The sequence below is a fragment of the Salvia hispanica genome, chromosome 2, assembly GCF_023119035.1.
Source record: "Salvia hispanica cultivar TCC Black 2014 chromosome 2, UniMelb_Shisp_WGS_1.0, whole genome shotgun sequence".
Taxonomy (NCBI): domain Eukaryota; kingdom Viridiplantae; phylum Streptophyta; class Magnoliopsida; order Lamiales; family Lamiaceae; genus Salvia; species Salvia hispanica.
In genome coordinates this window covers 31,095,495-31,108,593 of record NC_062966.1, presented here as the reverse complement: position 1 = coordinate 31,108,593, position 13,099 = coordinate 31,095,495, and the positions used below count along the sequence as shown (strand labels likewise).

The following is a 13,099-nucleotide window of genomic DNA, read 5'->3' as shown; positions in this document are numbered from 1 at the left end:
ACGTGCACGCCGATCCGACGCCCGCCGTGACATCCGTGGCTAGCTATGCTCTAAGGTATTTTTCTTGTACAAGTTTCTAGTTTAATAGTCCACGTTATTGGGTCCACCACGTACGTGGCACATGCGGCTGAAAACTCTATGGCATATTGTGGTTTAGGAAAAATATTCATCTTTCAATATACTACTGCGAATATCTGCAATATATAACACGACTAAAAAATAATATCAAAATTAATAAATTTCTAGTTTGAACGGTTTCCCGTACCTTAAAAATTAGAGTGAATTACATATTTAGGCCTTATACTTATCACGATGCATATTTGCGGTCCCTATACTTGCAAAATATCATTCGCGGTCCCTATATTTGTACTTATGCACATTTTAAGATTCTTTTCACTTTTCAGCATTTTTTTGGACAAAAATACCCCCAAAGGATAGAGGACAAATTTGTACACTGTTTTTTCTCTTCCCCCCTTCTTCCTTTTTCCTCTTCCTGGAAAACATTGTAGAACATTTGAGTTGTGGACATGTTCTATAATCGCAAAACTATACTCCACTACAAATCAGCATTAGATATCACATCCCAACAAAAATACCATTCTTATTCAACGCCCTTCAAATCAATCATAGCCCAGTGATCATTAATCCAAACTAATCTTTTCCATTTTTTTTTATATTGTGGTATGATTGAGATTATTCATTGTTCCCATAATGTCGGAGGTGCTAAAGCAAAAAAAGGGAAAGGCAGTGCTACTGGAGAAGGACGAGAGAGGTAAAAGAAAGAGGAGGAGAAAAAAAGAGGAGGAGGAAGAAGAAGAAGAAGAAGAAGAAGAAGAAGAAGAAGAAGAAGAAGAAGAAGTGAAGAAATTGCTCTCTATCCTTTTGGGGGTGAAGAAGATAAAATAGTGTACAAATTTGCCCTCTATCCTTTTGGGGGTGCTTTTGTCCGAAAAAATTGCTAAAAAGTGAAAAGAACCTTAAAACGTGCATAAGTACAAGTATAAGGACCGCATATGATATTTTACAAGTATAGGGACCGCAAACGTGCGTCGTGATAAGTATAGAACCTAAATATGTAATTCACTCTAAAAATTAAATATCTGCATATATATATCTTTTCACTACGATATATCCACGTGGATGGTAATTATTAGGTATTAACAATCATATGTATATAAATTAGACCATCTCTAACTATACATCGAAACTTAATTTTAGTGTAACAAACGTCTCCAATCATACATCAAATTTATTTTTGAATTTTGATATAGAACAACACTAAATTTGTCGCTAGTGCAAAATTTTTTTAGACGTATTTGGTATAAATAATTGAAGTAAAATTATTTTTTGGTGTAACATATACTACCTCCGTCCTCCAAAATTTGTCCCATGATGACTCGGCACGGATTTTAAGAAATGTAATGAAAAGTGAGTTGAAAAAGTTAGTGGAATGCGGGTTCTACTTTTATATATTAGTTTTATAATAAAATGTGAGTAGGAACACTGCCAAAAATAGTAAATGTGAAATGGGACAAATTTTTGGGGACGGACGAAGATGGAAAAATTAGATAAATTTTCAGAGATGGAGATAGTATTACTTAACAATAGATTTGAGTTTATTATAAATGATTGTAGATTTGAGTTTATTATAAATTATTGTAGATGAACTTATACTAATGTATGCAATACAATCGATAATAGACCATTCTCGTAAATTTAATAACTATATGATAAATTTATAACTTATTTAATCAAATAAGTCGCACTCTTCCACCAACGGAATTCAAATAGAAGTGGCAACATCAAATTAAATAAAAACAATTAAAGTTTATGGCATAGCGGCTAGCGCGCATTACCTTAAGATTTAAGATACACGCATGGAAATCACCATTTAAAATTAAAATAATCAAAAGCAACTCTTGATCTTATCGTGAAGTGTCGACATTTTTAATTCACTGCTTTTATTATGTGATTTTTTTCCCTTTTCTTCACGTATTATTGTGAAGGGTCGAATGTATAATTTTTTTTTTTCATGTAACGCTCTATATGAATATTAGGTTGGTGACAGCTCTTATTCATTTGTCTTTCCTGGACGTGGTATGGGTGGTAGCAGCTACACGGGAAGTAGGCGATGCGGGAATACTAGTAGGGTATGCAACCAAATTTTTTTTTTTTTTGGCTAAATGCATGCATATCGATTGTATATTCCATGCTATTTTGTTGTATTTTTGTTGATGATTTTGATCGATTTGGCTATCTTCTAATATATATTTATACATTATTTTTATTGACATGTGTTCGTGATTGATCTTTTGTAATATAGATCTAAAAGTGATTTAAATGATATGTTATTTTATTTGTGTGCAATTTTTAGTTTATAAACTTATTTGGTTATATGAGTTTAGAACTTGAAATAATAATATTGTTTCTCATTTGGTATATGTGTTATTTTTTATTCTTTGTTTGATTTTATATTTTTTAATAATAGTTTTTTATTTTATATATTATTGATTTCAGATTTCATACGATGATATTTTATGAATTTATAAAATTACTCCTATTTTACAGTATAAAATAAGTTTAAATAAAAGATTATGGGTTGCGCATCGCACGTGGGTGATACTAGTTTCGGATAAAAATAAACTTTAATCATCTATTCCGGTAAGTCTGTAACTTAATTACTTTGTGAAACCTTTGATCTTAATTTATTCTTCTAAAAATTCAATAAATGCAATACTATGATAAATTTAGAATATATTTAATGAAATAAAATCTACTAACTCTTTCACCAACGATAATAGAAATAATTAGCAACATCAATATAAATAAAAACAAAACCTATGCAATAGCATCAACTTAAGACATATGCATGGAAAAAACCACTTCATAACATAATAACCAAGACCAAACCTAATTAACAAAATAATAATTCTAGACTCCGATTAACCAAATTTAAACAAAAACAAAACTAGTAGTAGAAGAAAAATACTTTCACCATGCATGCCACCAACTCTAATTAGCTCTACTCATTATCACCAATCCGATCTCCCGGCCTCCATCAACCGTAAAAGTACTGCGGCGGCGGCCCATATCCTCCCCCAAAATTTGGCGGCGGCGGCCCATATCCACGGCCAAAATTCGGCGGCGCCGGCCCTCCTCCGCCGTGACTAGTTGAACCGTCTTCGAATACGAACCACTCCCTCGAGGAGATTTCAGGCTTCTTTTCATCAGCATTAATACCGGTCGGCGGCGCCTCTTGATCGAATTGCGGCTCCGCCTCCGTACTGTGACGGTCTTTCCGCCGCCTCCACAGACAAGTGATGATGATGATGACAATGACGATGACGAAGATCACGACCGCCGCGATGATACCGATGATTGGTCCAGGTAATTTGGAAGAATAGGGCGGTGATTCGATCACCGGACCATATTCCATCTTTGGTTCATAAGGGTATACATTAGTAGGTTGTTGCTGCGACATTTTTTTTTCGATTAAATGTGTGAAAAAATCAATGCTACTATTGTTCATTGAGTTGGTGACATAGTTGTATGTGTATATATAGGGATGTTTGAGATGGTTTTGTAAGGTAATTTTGTGGTGATTGGTAATTTTTTGTAATTTAATAAGGAACGTATTTTTCAAGTAAATTTGTACTTTACTTCCTTTTACTAGTATATAGGGCTTGATTTGAATTCTGCAGAGGAATTAAAGAATGAAGGTTTCGCCTCCTCTTGACTTAATTAGAGTAGTAGATTCTGTTTTAATTATATGGAAACAAAATTAACGAAAGTGAAAGCCTAATTAATTAAATAGGTAATAAGTGATTGTTTCCATTTATGCAATGTTTCTCGCCTCTTAAAGGAATAATGCAATGTAAAAGGCAGCAACCAATTACGTGCGACGGCCTAAATAATTGGTGTCATTCCATGCTGATTTGTGTCTTTTTTCTTGCATTATTTTTTTTTGGGTAAGAAAAAAAATAAAAAATAAATCCTTATTGGGCCTTTACAACTTAAATAACTATAACAACTGGGCCCGATAGAACTAACGCAATCAAACTCTTTAACAATTTACACTCGAATGAAATTTTAGAAATAAATTTTTATGATTTAAAAAAACAATAATAATGAAATATTAGATGTAAGCCTTTTCTATCATGTGAATAATTCATATAATCATATTAGGTTTATGCAATTGGGATTATTTATCGATAAATAATTCATGCCAAGTCAAAACAAATCAATTATAATTCATGACAACAAATTTACACACCATCCCCTAAAAATAAGGATTTTGGGGATAACAATGCGGACTTTGTAGAGTATGTGTGAGAAAGGAAAATAATTGAAGTAACATCAGTGGATAGTAGGACTCACCTAATATTGTAATGTGTGATGAAATTTTTTTCAAAAATTGAAAATGAACTAATTTATTGGAGCGGACTAAAATGGCAAAAGAAGATTTATTTTTTTAGGGCAGATCAAGACAGGAGCACTACGCCTTGTTGTCCGCAGTCAGTGCAAGAGAAGATGGTTATGATTATGAAGGCGACAGATATGAGGAGAGGGAGGGGCTGGTGAAAGTGCGAAGAACAAGGTGTTTGTTGGCGGGTGGATGTATGGGTTCAGAAGGCGAATATGCCGGCGAGCTTCAAAGTAAAGAAACAGAGTGAGAAAATGAGATGTATAGAGAGATCTGTGTGCTCTAATGGAGCTTCAAAAAGTGAGTAGAAAACATGAAAAGAGAACGAAACGAGACATTCATATTATTATTAGTTAATTTTGTTTTAAGTATATAATTAACCAGTAATTAATATATTAATTGGGTAAAAAATGATTTGACTGCCAAATTTTGATATCTTTGTTAAAATCGGGCAAAATGATCAAAGCAATACTTTAATGACATAAATATATCAAACTAATGTTCTAGATCAAAATTGTATAATAAAAATATATTTTGGTTTAAAATAAACTTTATTCATCTATTTTTGTAACTTAATCGTTGATGAAGTATGAACCCTTTATTTATTTATTTAATGTTTTTGGTAAAATTGATTTTCCTTGCACATCACATTCTTCGAAAAACTCAATAAATGTAATAGTATATGACAAATTTAGAACTATTTAACGAAAGATATAAATTAACAAAATTGATGCCATAACATGAACCTAACAAATGCATGGGAAACACCACTTACAAAATAACCTAAAACAAAACCAAATTAAAAAAAAATACTCCGATTTACCAAATTCAACCAAAAACAAAACTAGAAAAAATGCGGCGGCACCGGCCCCCTTCCTCCGCCATACTGAGGCGGTGGCGCCGGCCCCCTTCCTCCGCCATACTGAGGCGGCAGCACCGGGCCTCCTCCGCCGTGACTATAAGCAAACCCGGATTCGATGTCGGCCCTCTGCAAGGCGACTGTTGGCTTCTTCTCTCCATTAGCATTGTCGGCTGGCGGTTTGGGCTTGTCCGCGTTGTTACCACGAGGGCGGCACAACCGATTGAGAACATAAGCCGTGACGCCGAGAAATAAGATCCCGGCTATCACGATGATAGTTGTGTTGAATGATCCATTTGAATGGGATGAATGGGGCGGTGATTTCATCACTTGATCGTAAGGGTATGCATTCAAAGGTTGTTGTTGTTCAACTTGCGATGACATTTTTTGAAATTAATCTTGTTCGTGGAGTGGCTGCCAAACTTGTATCGTGTATGTAATAATGCATATATAGGGGTGTTTTGAGATGGTTTTTTATGGTGATTGTTAAGTTTTGTAATTTGATAAGGAAGGTTTTTTATTTAAGTAAAGAGAGCTGAATATATTAATTACTTCCTTACACAAAAGAAGACTTAGATGGTAGTTTGAATTATATGTAAATAAATTAACGAAAGTGAAACCCTAAACCCTAATCAATCAATATTTCTCTTAATGGAATAATGCAATGTAAAAGGCAGCAGCCAATTACATGTGATGGCCTAAATAATTGGTGATTACATTCCCGATTTCCCATGCTTGATTTGTGATACCTGGCCCAATTCCAGTTTATCTTTCAATATTGGGCCTTAGAGCCCAAACAACTATTACTCAATATATACTATTCAGAATATACCGAAATTGGGTTATCACATCTTGCTAAAACCTTTATCTGTATACTTGGATATTTATTTTCATTTATTATTATTATTATTATTATTATTATTATTATTATTATTTCACTCCTAAAACTAACGCGATCCAACTTTTCATTTATTATTATTTGTTAATTTTAGCATCTTCACTTCTAAAACCAACGCGATCCGACTCTTTAACTATTTACACTCTGAAACGAAATTTAAAAAATAATTTATTTATAATTTCAGAAAATAACAATTAGTATAAGAATATGCCAATTTCTCCGTCGCATAAGAATATGCACTTTTGGGTGTTTTAATATACAATTAGTATAATAAGAAAGATATATAAAAAAAAGATAGTTAAATAAAGTGGAGAATAAAGTGGAAAATGAAAAAGGTAGAGAGATGAAGAGAGAAAAAAATAAGAGTGAGTAAAGTAGATGTGGAAAAATGTGTTGACTTTTACTAAAATGGGAAATGACTCTATTACTATGAAACGTACTAAAATGGCAAAATGACTTTATTACTATGGAACGGAGGGAGTAGTATACTAGATTTTAACGTGACAGAGGGAGTAATGATTTAAACCATTTTTGGTAGCCTAGTTTAGTCTTTTATAATCGTTTCATTTGCGAAATTAGTTTAATTTCAAATTCTTCTTTAGCATCTTTTTTCCTCGTGTTTTTTAACCTTGCGAAATGAAATAATGGAAGCGTGATCAATCTCATGAATAATTTAGAAACCAAATTATTAGTCGTACCTTTCCTCTACGAACTTTCATGTTTTTTTCTCGTTGTATTCTTTTCACACTGTTTATTCTTCTAGAATATGCTCTATATACGATGTTCATTAATATCAATGCGTTTCAAACATGACATGAAGTTTCACAAATTCATAAATAAAAAAAATTAGACAACATAAAAAGGAAGCATCTCGGCCGTTAAAAGAAAACAGGAATAAAATCAACGGCTCAGATTGATCAATTGACGAAGTTGTGCTTTTTTCTTAAGGCGTAAGGCAAATTAAATGAGTCATCGAAAAAATTACTTGGACAATTCGCTTTCAAACTACTTCTGCAAAGCGTCGTGCTTATATATATATTAGTCCGCACTTTTGAGTCTTCAATCAAGGAAAAGATCTGTTTTTTTCTTGTAGCAAAATGGAGAGTAATGGCGTTGCTGAGGTTACAAATGAGAATGGTGGTTATGATCTTGCCTCGATTCTGTTCTCTGCAGAAAGGGACTACCTTGTCCGCAACAATGGTGATCAGGTGATTTTTCACTTACTTTTTTTGGTGGTTTTCATTGTGGGTTATTAAGTGGTGTTTTGATAATTTTGGATTTCTCTTTATAAGTTCGATTTTAAGTTTTGGAGTAGGTGGGCTGTTGTTATGTAGTATGCTTTCTTGAATTTAAGGAAGTATTTCAGTTTGTTTGTGTATTGAAGTTGGGGGGAATTAGGGTTATGATGGTTACTCTTTTGGTTTGAGACTTTTGAATTGATGGAGAGTTGTACGATTGTATTGCATCTTCTTTTGGTGTTTTTGACCTCATTTGTGCAAAGATTGTAAGTATTTTTATTGGTGTTGTTGCTGATTTTTGATGGCTAATTTGATCTAATTGTGCAAAGATTGCAATTTTGGTGCTGTTTTGTTTTTTATTCTGTGTGTGAGTGTGTTTGTGTGTTGGAGTTGGGGGAAAGAAAATTGGAGTTATGAATGATTTACTTTACTGGTTTGATGTTGTTGCTGATTGTGGATTACTTAATGGAAACATGATGAGTTTGATTCTTACTAAGGCTTGTAGCTTTGGCCTATTTTGCAAAAAGGGCTGAGTTTTTGGCTGGTGTTGATGACTTATTGTAGATGAATTAATTGAAATGGGGCGCCTTCTATTTTCAGTCTACATCTTCTACCTTCGAACCATTTGTGAAACGATTGAATTTTCACTGGTGTGTTGATGACTTGAAATGGGATGATTGGCTGAATAGAGTTAAATGGTTGGTTACTATTTTAGCTCTTAATTTCATATGTGAATCATGTGTAGTTCTAATTCATGGTTGATTTCTGATTGATATTTCGAAATCTAGTTAATTATATGGAACAAGGGTGTTGGATGATACATGTTCAACAGAAATTTTCTGAATATTTTCTTGAATCCATTAGGTGAAACTCGATAGCCTTAAAGGTAAGATAGTCGGGTTGTATTTCTCTGCTTCATGGTGCGGTCCGTGCCAACGCTTCACTCCAGTCTTGGTGGAAGTCTACAACCAACTCCAAAAACACCACAACTTCGAGGTTGTGTTTGTCTCGGGAGATGAAGACAATGAGGCGTATGATGCGTATTTCTCCAAGATGCCCTGGCTTGCAATCCCGTTTTCTGATTCTGAGGCACGTGAGAAACTGGACGCATTGTTCACTGTGAGTGGAATACCCCACCTCGTGATCCTGGACAAGGACGGAAAGGTACTGACAAACGAAGGAGTGGAAGTCATCCAAGAATATGAGGATGAAGCGTACCCTTTTTCTCCCGAGCATATTGGAAAACTGAGGGAGCAAGAAGCAGCAGCAAAGGCGAACCAGTCGCTGAAAACCTTACTCGTGTCTAAGTCGAGGGACTATCTGATATCAGCCGACGGGAAGGAGGTTGGTTTTTAATCGTGCTTTTCTTTGCTAAATGTGTAGTGTTATTGTTAATACTGATAAACGACGTCATTTGAACTAAAGGTGCCCGTAGCTGAACTTGAAGGTAAGACTATCGGCTTATATTTCCTTTTGGCGACGTACAACGGTTGCCTCGCTTTCAATCCAAAGCTCATTGAAGCGTACAAGAGTTTGAAAGAAGAGGGAGAGAATTTTGAGATAGTGATGATACCTCTCGATGATGATGAGCCGTCGTTTCAAGAAGAGTTTGCTTCCCTCCCGTGGTATTCCTTGCCTGTCAAGGATAAATGCTGTTCCAAACTAGTGAGGTATTTCGAGCTCAACAGCCTCCCTACGGTGGTTGTGATCGGGCCGGATGGGAAGACACTTCACCCGAACGTCGCTGAAGCCATTGAGGAGCACGGCATGAAGGCATATCCCTTCACACCCGAGAAATTTGCTGAGCTTGAAGAGTTAGAAAAGGCGAAGCGCGATGCACAAACACTCGAATCCATTTTGGTGTCTGAGGATTGTGATTTCGTGCTCGGGAAAGACGGCATCAAGGTAAATTGAAGCATGTTCTAGAATGTTCATTTATCAGTCAGAAACAAACTTTGGCTGAATTCTGGATGATATATTCGATCAACAATATATGTAATCGATTTCAGGTACCGGTTTCGGATCTCGTTGGGAAAAACGTGCTGCTCTACTTTTCGGCACACTGGTGCCCGCCTTGCCGCGCGTTCCTTCCGATGCTCATCCAAGCGTATAAAGAAATCAAGGCAAAAGTCGAGGCCTTCGAAGTGATATTCATCTCAAGCGACCGGGATCAAGCCTCGTTCGATGAGTTCTTCTCGAAGATGCCATGGCTCGCTCTCCCGTTCGGGGACAAACGGAAGCAAGCTCTAAGTAGCTTGTTCAAGGTACGAGGGATCCCGATGGTAGTCGCGATCGGGCCAACCGGGAAAACCGTCACGACCGATGCCCGAGAGCAAATCATGAGCCACGGTTCCGGAGCGTATCCCTTCACGGTGGAACGGATCAAGGAGATTGAGGCCACGTACGATAAAATGGCGGAAGGGTGGCCGGAGAAGGTCGAGCACGAGTCTCATCACCACGAGCTCGTTCTCACCAAGCGCCAGTTCTTCAACTGCGATGGTTGCAGCGAGGAGGGGCGCATATGGTCGTACTATTGCGACGAGTGCGACTTTGATCTCCACCCGAAGTGCGCCTTGGGCAACGAGGGAGTCGGAGGCGGAGGCGATGGAGGAGCAAAGGAAGAAGATAAGGCCACTGCTCAAGGGTGGATCTGTGATGGTGATAAGTGTTACAAAGAATGAAAAATGGAGGAAAACAAGGTGTGAATGTTGCTGCATAAGTACTAAAGTTTGCCTACACTCTTGAAAGTAAAATTCACATTGAAAATGATTGAAACTTTCAGTAGGATACTATGTTGTGTGGATTTTATTTAGTACTATTGCGTAAGGTGTCTGGAAATTGTATCCTTGAGCAGTTATGTGTTTGCATACATGTATACTGATTATCATTCATGTGTGTGCATGATTTTGAATATTATTACTACTCCTAAAATTTGATTTTATTGATTCATAAATTCTCAAAAAGTAAATAATTATAAGGTTAAAAAAAATAATTATATGTATCATCATATTGAAGTTTTATATAATAATTAAATAAATAAATGTGCTGGAGTTCTATATATCATCGTGTTTTTCTTTCAAGTTTTATAGTAGTAATAATTAAATAATATTGTACAAAATGTCTTAGTCCCATTAATAATACTTTAATTATTTTTTCTTTTTACCTCTCTCTTTATTTATCAATTTTGCATTAAAATCCGTACCAAATCCAAAGTGCATATTCTTTGGACGGAGGGAGTATTACGTGATACTCAGTTTTGTCATTTCAGTCCTTCAATGAATAAGAGTCTTGGTACATTTTTATTATAAATGGTGAGTAAACTTCATCTTCCAATAATTCATTTTCATTCACACTTTATCATAAAATAAATATATAAAAATAAGACTTGAGTCTCGGTACATTTTTATTATAAATGGTGAGTAAACTTCACCTTCCAATAATTCATTTTCATTCGCACTTTATCATAAAATAAATATATAAAAATAAGACTTACATCTAATTATTTTTTCTTCTATTTTCATTTATATTTTCTATAATATGTGTTGAATTTAGATTTGACTTTTAATCATGGTAGGATAAAGTGGGAGACGTCAAATAGTAACATTGAATAACAAATTCTAAAAAGTATTCAAAAGCAGGTTGAAAATCGTATGCAGTGACATAATATTTGGCAAAGCAAATCCATAGTGCGCAAAAAAGAATGATATTTTTAGATATTATTGCTAATCAATAGCAATAGTGGTAGTAAAGATGGAAATGTCGAAAGTAGGCTAGCATTGAAGTTATTTGAAACTCCATAAGGAGGCCATTTGATCGGCGGTGCAAAGGGAATTGAATTGAAAATGAAGGCGTGGATTTACAGAGAGTACGGCGGCGTCGATGTATTGCAGCTTGAATCCGATGTTCCACTACCCCAAATCAATGATGATCAGGTCTTGATCAAAGTTGTTGCTGCTTCTCTTAATCCCGTCGATTTCAAGAGACGCCTCGGCTTATTCAACCTCACCGATTCACCTCTCCCTGTAACTCTCTCTCTCTCTCTCTCTCTCTCAAATTTAATGTTTTTTAGTATTTATTTATCATATATATGTTGCTAATTATTGTTGTAGATTGTTCCGGGCTTCGACGTGGCCGGAGTGGTGGTTAGAGTTGGGAGTGGAGTGACGAATTTTAAGGAAGGAGATGAGGTTTATGGAGATATAATTGAGAAAGCATTTCAAAATCCCAAACAGATCGGTAGTTTAGCAGAGTACACAGCTGCTGAAGAGAAACTCTTGGCTCTTAAGCCCAACAACCTTCATTTTGTAGAGGCTGCTTCCCTCCCTCTCGCCCTCGAGACCGCCTACGAAGGCCTTGAAAGGGCCGGTTTCTCCGAGGGCAAATCCATCCTCGTCCTCGGAGGAGCCGGCGGTGTCGGATCGCTTGTAATTCAGGTATATTAATTAATTCTCCTATTCATATATAGTACTCCAGTTTAATAGTGAAGAAATGTTGGGTTATAGTTGGGGCAATGTTGTCCAATTCCAATTAGTTTAAGTTTTTTGGTCAAGAATGCTTATTCATTAAAAGTTGATTAATTGTGCAGCTAGCAAAACATGTGTTTGGTGCATCGATGATTGCTGCAACAGCCAGCACTTCGAAGCTGGAATTGGTGGAGAGTTTGGGTGCAGATTTGGCTATTGATTACACCAAACAAAATTTCGAAGATTTGGATACCAAATTCGATCTAGTTTATGATGCAGTTGGTAACTAATTAGAATAGTAGTAGTAATATATTAACCAAATTTGACCTTTTTAAGAATATATATGAAGATATTGAATTTTGTTTGGATTTGGTCAGGAGAAAGAGATAGAGCGATGAAGGCGTTGAAGGAAGGTGGTAGTGTGGTAGTGATTGATCCAAACGACTCTACGTTTGTCTTAACCTCGAGTGGGGAGTTTTTAAGGAAAGTCGATTCGTATTTGAAGAGCGGAAAGGTTAAGGCAGTGCTCGACCCAAAGGGACCATTCTCTTTTGACAAGGTCAAGGACGCTTTCTCGTATCTCGAAACAAATCGAGCTATAGGAAAGGTTGTGATATATCCAATTCCTTAGAATGATTATCCTCGGATTTATTAGGGAGGTGTCGAAAAAGTTGAGTGTTAAGACATGTTATAAGTGAAGTACTCCATCCGTTTCATAGTAATGGAGGCGTTTCTTTTAAGACATGTTATGAGTTAAGTATATCCAATATTATCTTTTTATTCTTCGCACCTAAGTGTGAGCATTTGGATTTCGATTGAGAGTTTTGCCTCATCCAATCATATCTACAAATTTGAATTTTCAAGAAAAATAATCTAAACTGAATTATATGAAAATTCGAAATCCAAAGTATGAAATCAATCTGAACTGAAAAAATCTAATAGTATTACATAAAATATTCTGAAAACAAAAGAATTGAAATTCCAAGAATTTTAAGTAGTATTTAAACACACAAAGTCACTAATATAATCTTCTTAAAAATCGAATACTAAGTAAGAGTATAATATTCACTACCAAATGGAGTATAAAATAATGCAATACCAACAAATAAAAGTTCATGACATTCGCGAAGTCCATAATATAATCAAGCAAATTTATGAATAAAAATGGTTCTATATATTCTAAAATTGAAATAACAACAAATCAACAAATTTCCACAT

General features: G+C 35.4%; 3 protein-coding genes across 3 annotated transcripts; 2 read left to right on the top strand and 1 right to left on the bottom strand.

Annotated features, from left to right (window-relative positions):
* Positions 1-5,267: 5,267 nt before the first annotated feature.
* Positions 5,268-5,666, bottom strand: LOC125206789 (anther-specific protein SF18-like). The gene has a single exon (XM_048106011.1). It carries the CDS (start codon positions 5,664-5,666, stop codon positions 5,268-5,270), a length of 399 nt encoding a protein of 132 aa, XP_047961968.1.
* A 1,518-nt stretch (positions 5,667-7,184) lies between these two features.
* LOC125207111 (probable nucleoredoxin 1) lies at positions 7,185-10,359 on the top strand. Its single transcript, XM_048106326.1, has 4 exons — positions 7,185-7,388; positions 8,283-8,762; positions 8,844-9,323; positions 9,428-10,359. The coding sequence occupies exons 1-4, from the start codon at positions 7,278-7,280 to the stop codon at positions 10,097-10,099; spliced, it is 1,743 nt and encodes a 580-aa protein (XP_047962283.1). The 5' UTR covers positions 7,185-7,277; the 3' UTR covers positions 10,100-10,359.
* Positions 10,360-11,159: 800 nt separating this feature from the next.
* LOC125203855 (2-methylene-furan-3-one reductase-like) lies at positions 11,160-12,670 on the top strand. The gene is made up of 4 exons (XM_048102354.1): positions 11,160-11,440; positions 11,528-11,851; positions 12,004-12,163; positions 12,259-12,670. The coding sequence occupies exons 1-4, from the start codon at positions 11,261-11,263 to the stop codon at positions 12,510-12,512; spliced, it is 918 nt and encodes a 305-aa protein (XP_047958311.1). The 5' UTR covers positions 11,160-11,260; the 3' UTR covers positions 12,513-12,670.
* Positions 12,671-13,099: the final 429 nt, after the last annotated feature.

What these genes read in the sequence shown, in the direction of transcription:
- LOC125206789 (XM_048106011.1), bottom strand. Translation starts at nt 5,666, where the DNA reads ATGTCATCGCAAGTTGAACAACAACAACCTTTGAATGCATACCCTTAC.
- LOC125207111 (XM_048106326.1), top strand. Translation starts at nt 7,278, where the DNA reads ATGGAGAGTAATGGCGTTGCTGAGGTTACAAATGAGAATGGTGGTTAT. An exon ending in TATCAGCCGACGGGAAGGAG is followed by an intron (nt 8,763 to 8,843) that starts GTTGGTTTTTAA and finishes TTTGAACTAAAG; the next exon opens with GTGCCCGTAGCTGAACTTGA. An exon ending in TCGGGAAAGACGGCATCAAG is followed by an intron (nt 9,324 to 9,427) that starts GTAAATTGAAGC and finishes AATCGATTTCAG; the next exon opens with GTACCGGTTTCGGATCTCGT.
- LOC125203855 (XM_048102354.1), top strand. Translation starts at nt 11,261, where the DNA reads ATGAAGGCGTGGATTTACAGAGAGTACGGCGGCGTCGATGTATTGCAG. An exon ending in TCACCGATTCACCTCTCCCT is followed by an intron (nt 11,441 to 11,527) that starts GTAACTCTCTCT and finishes TTATTGTTGTAG; the next exon opens with ATTGTTCCGGGCTTCGACGT. An exon ending in TCGGATCGCTTGTAATTCAG is followed by an intron (nt 11,852 to 12,003) that starts GTATATTAATTA and finishes TTAATTGTGCAG; the next exon opens with CTAGCAAAACATGTGTTTGG.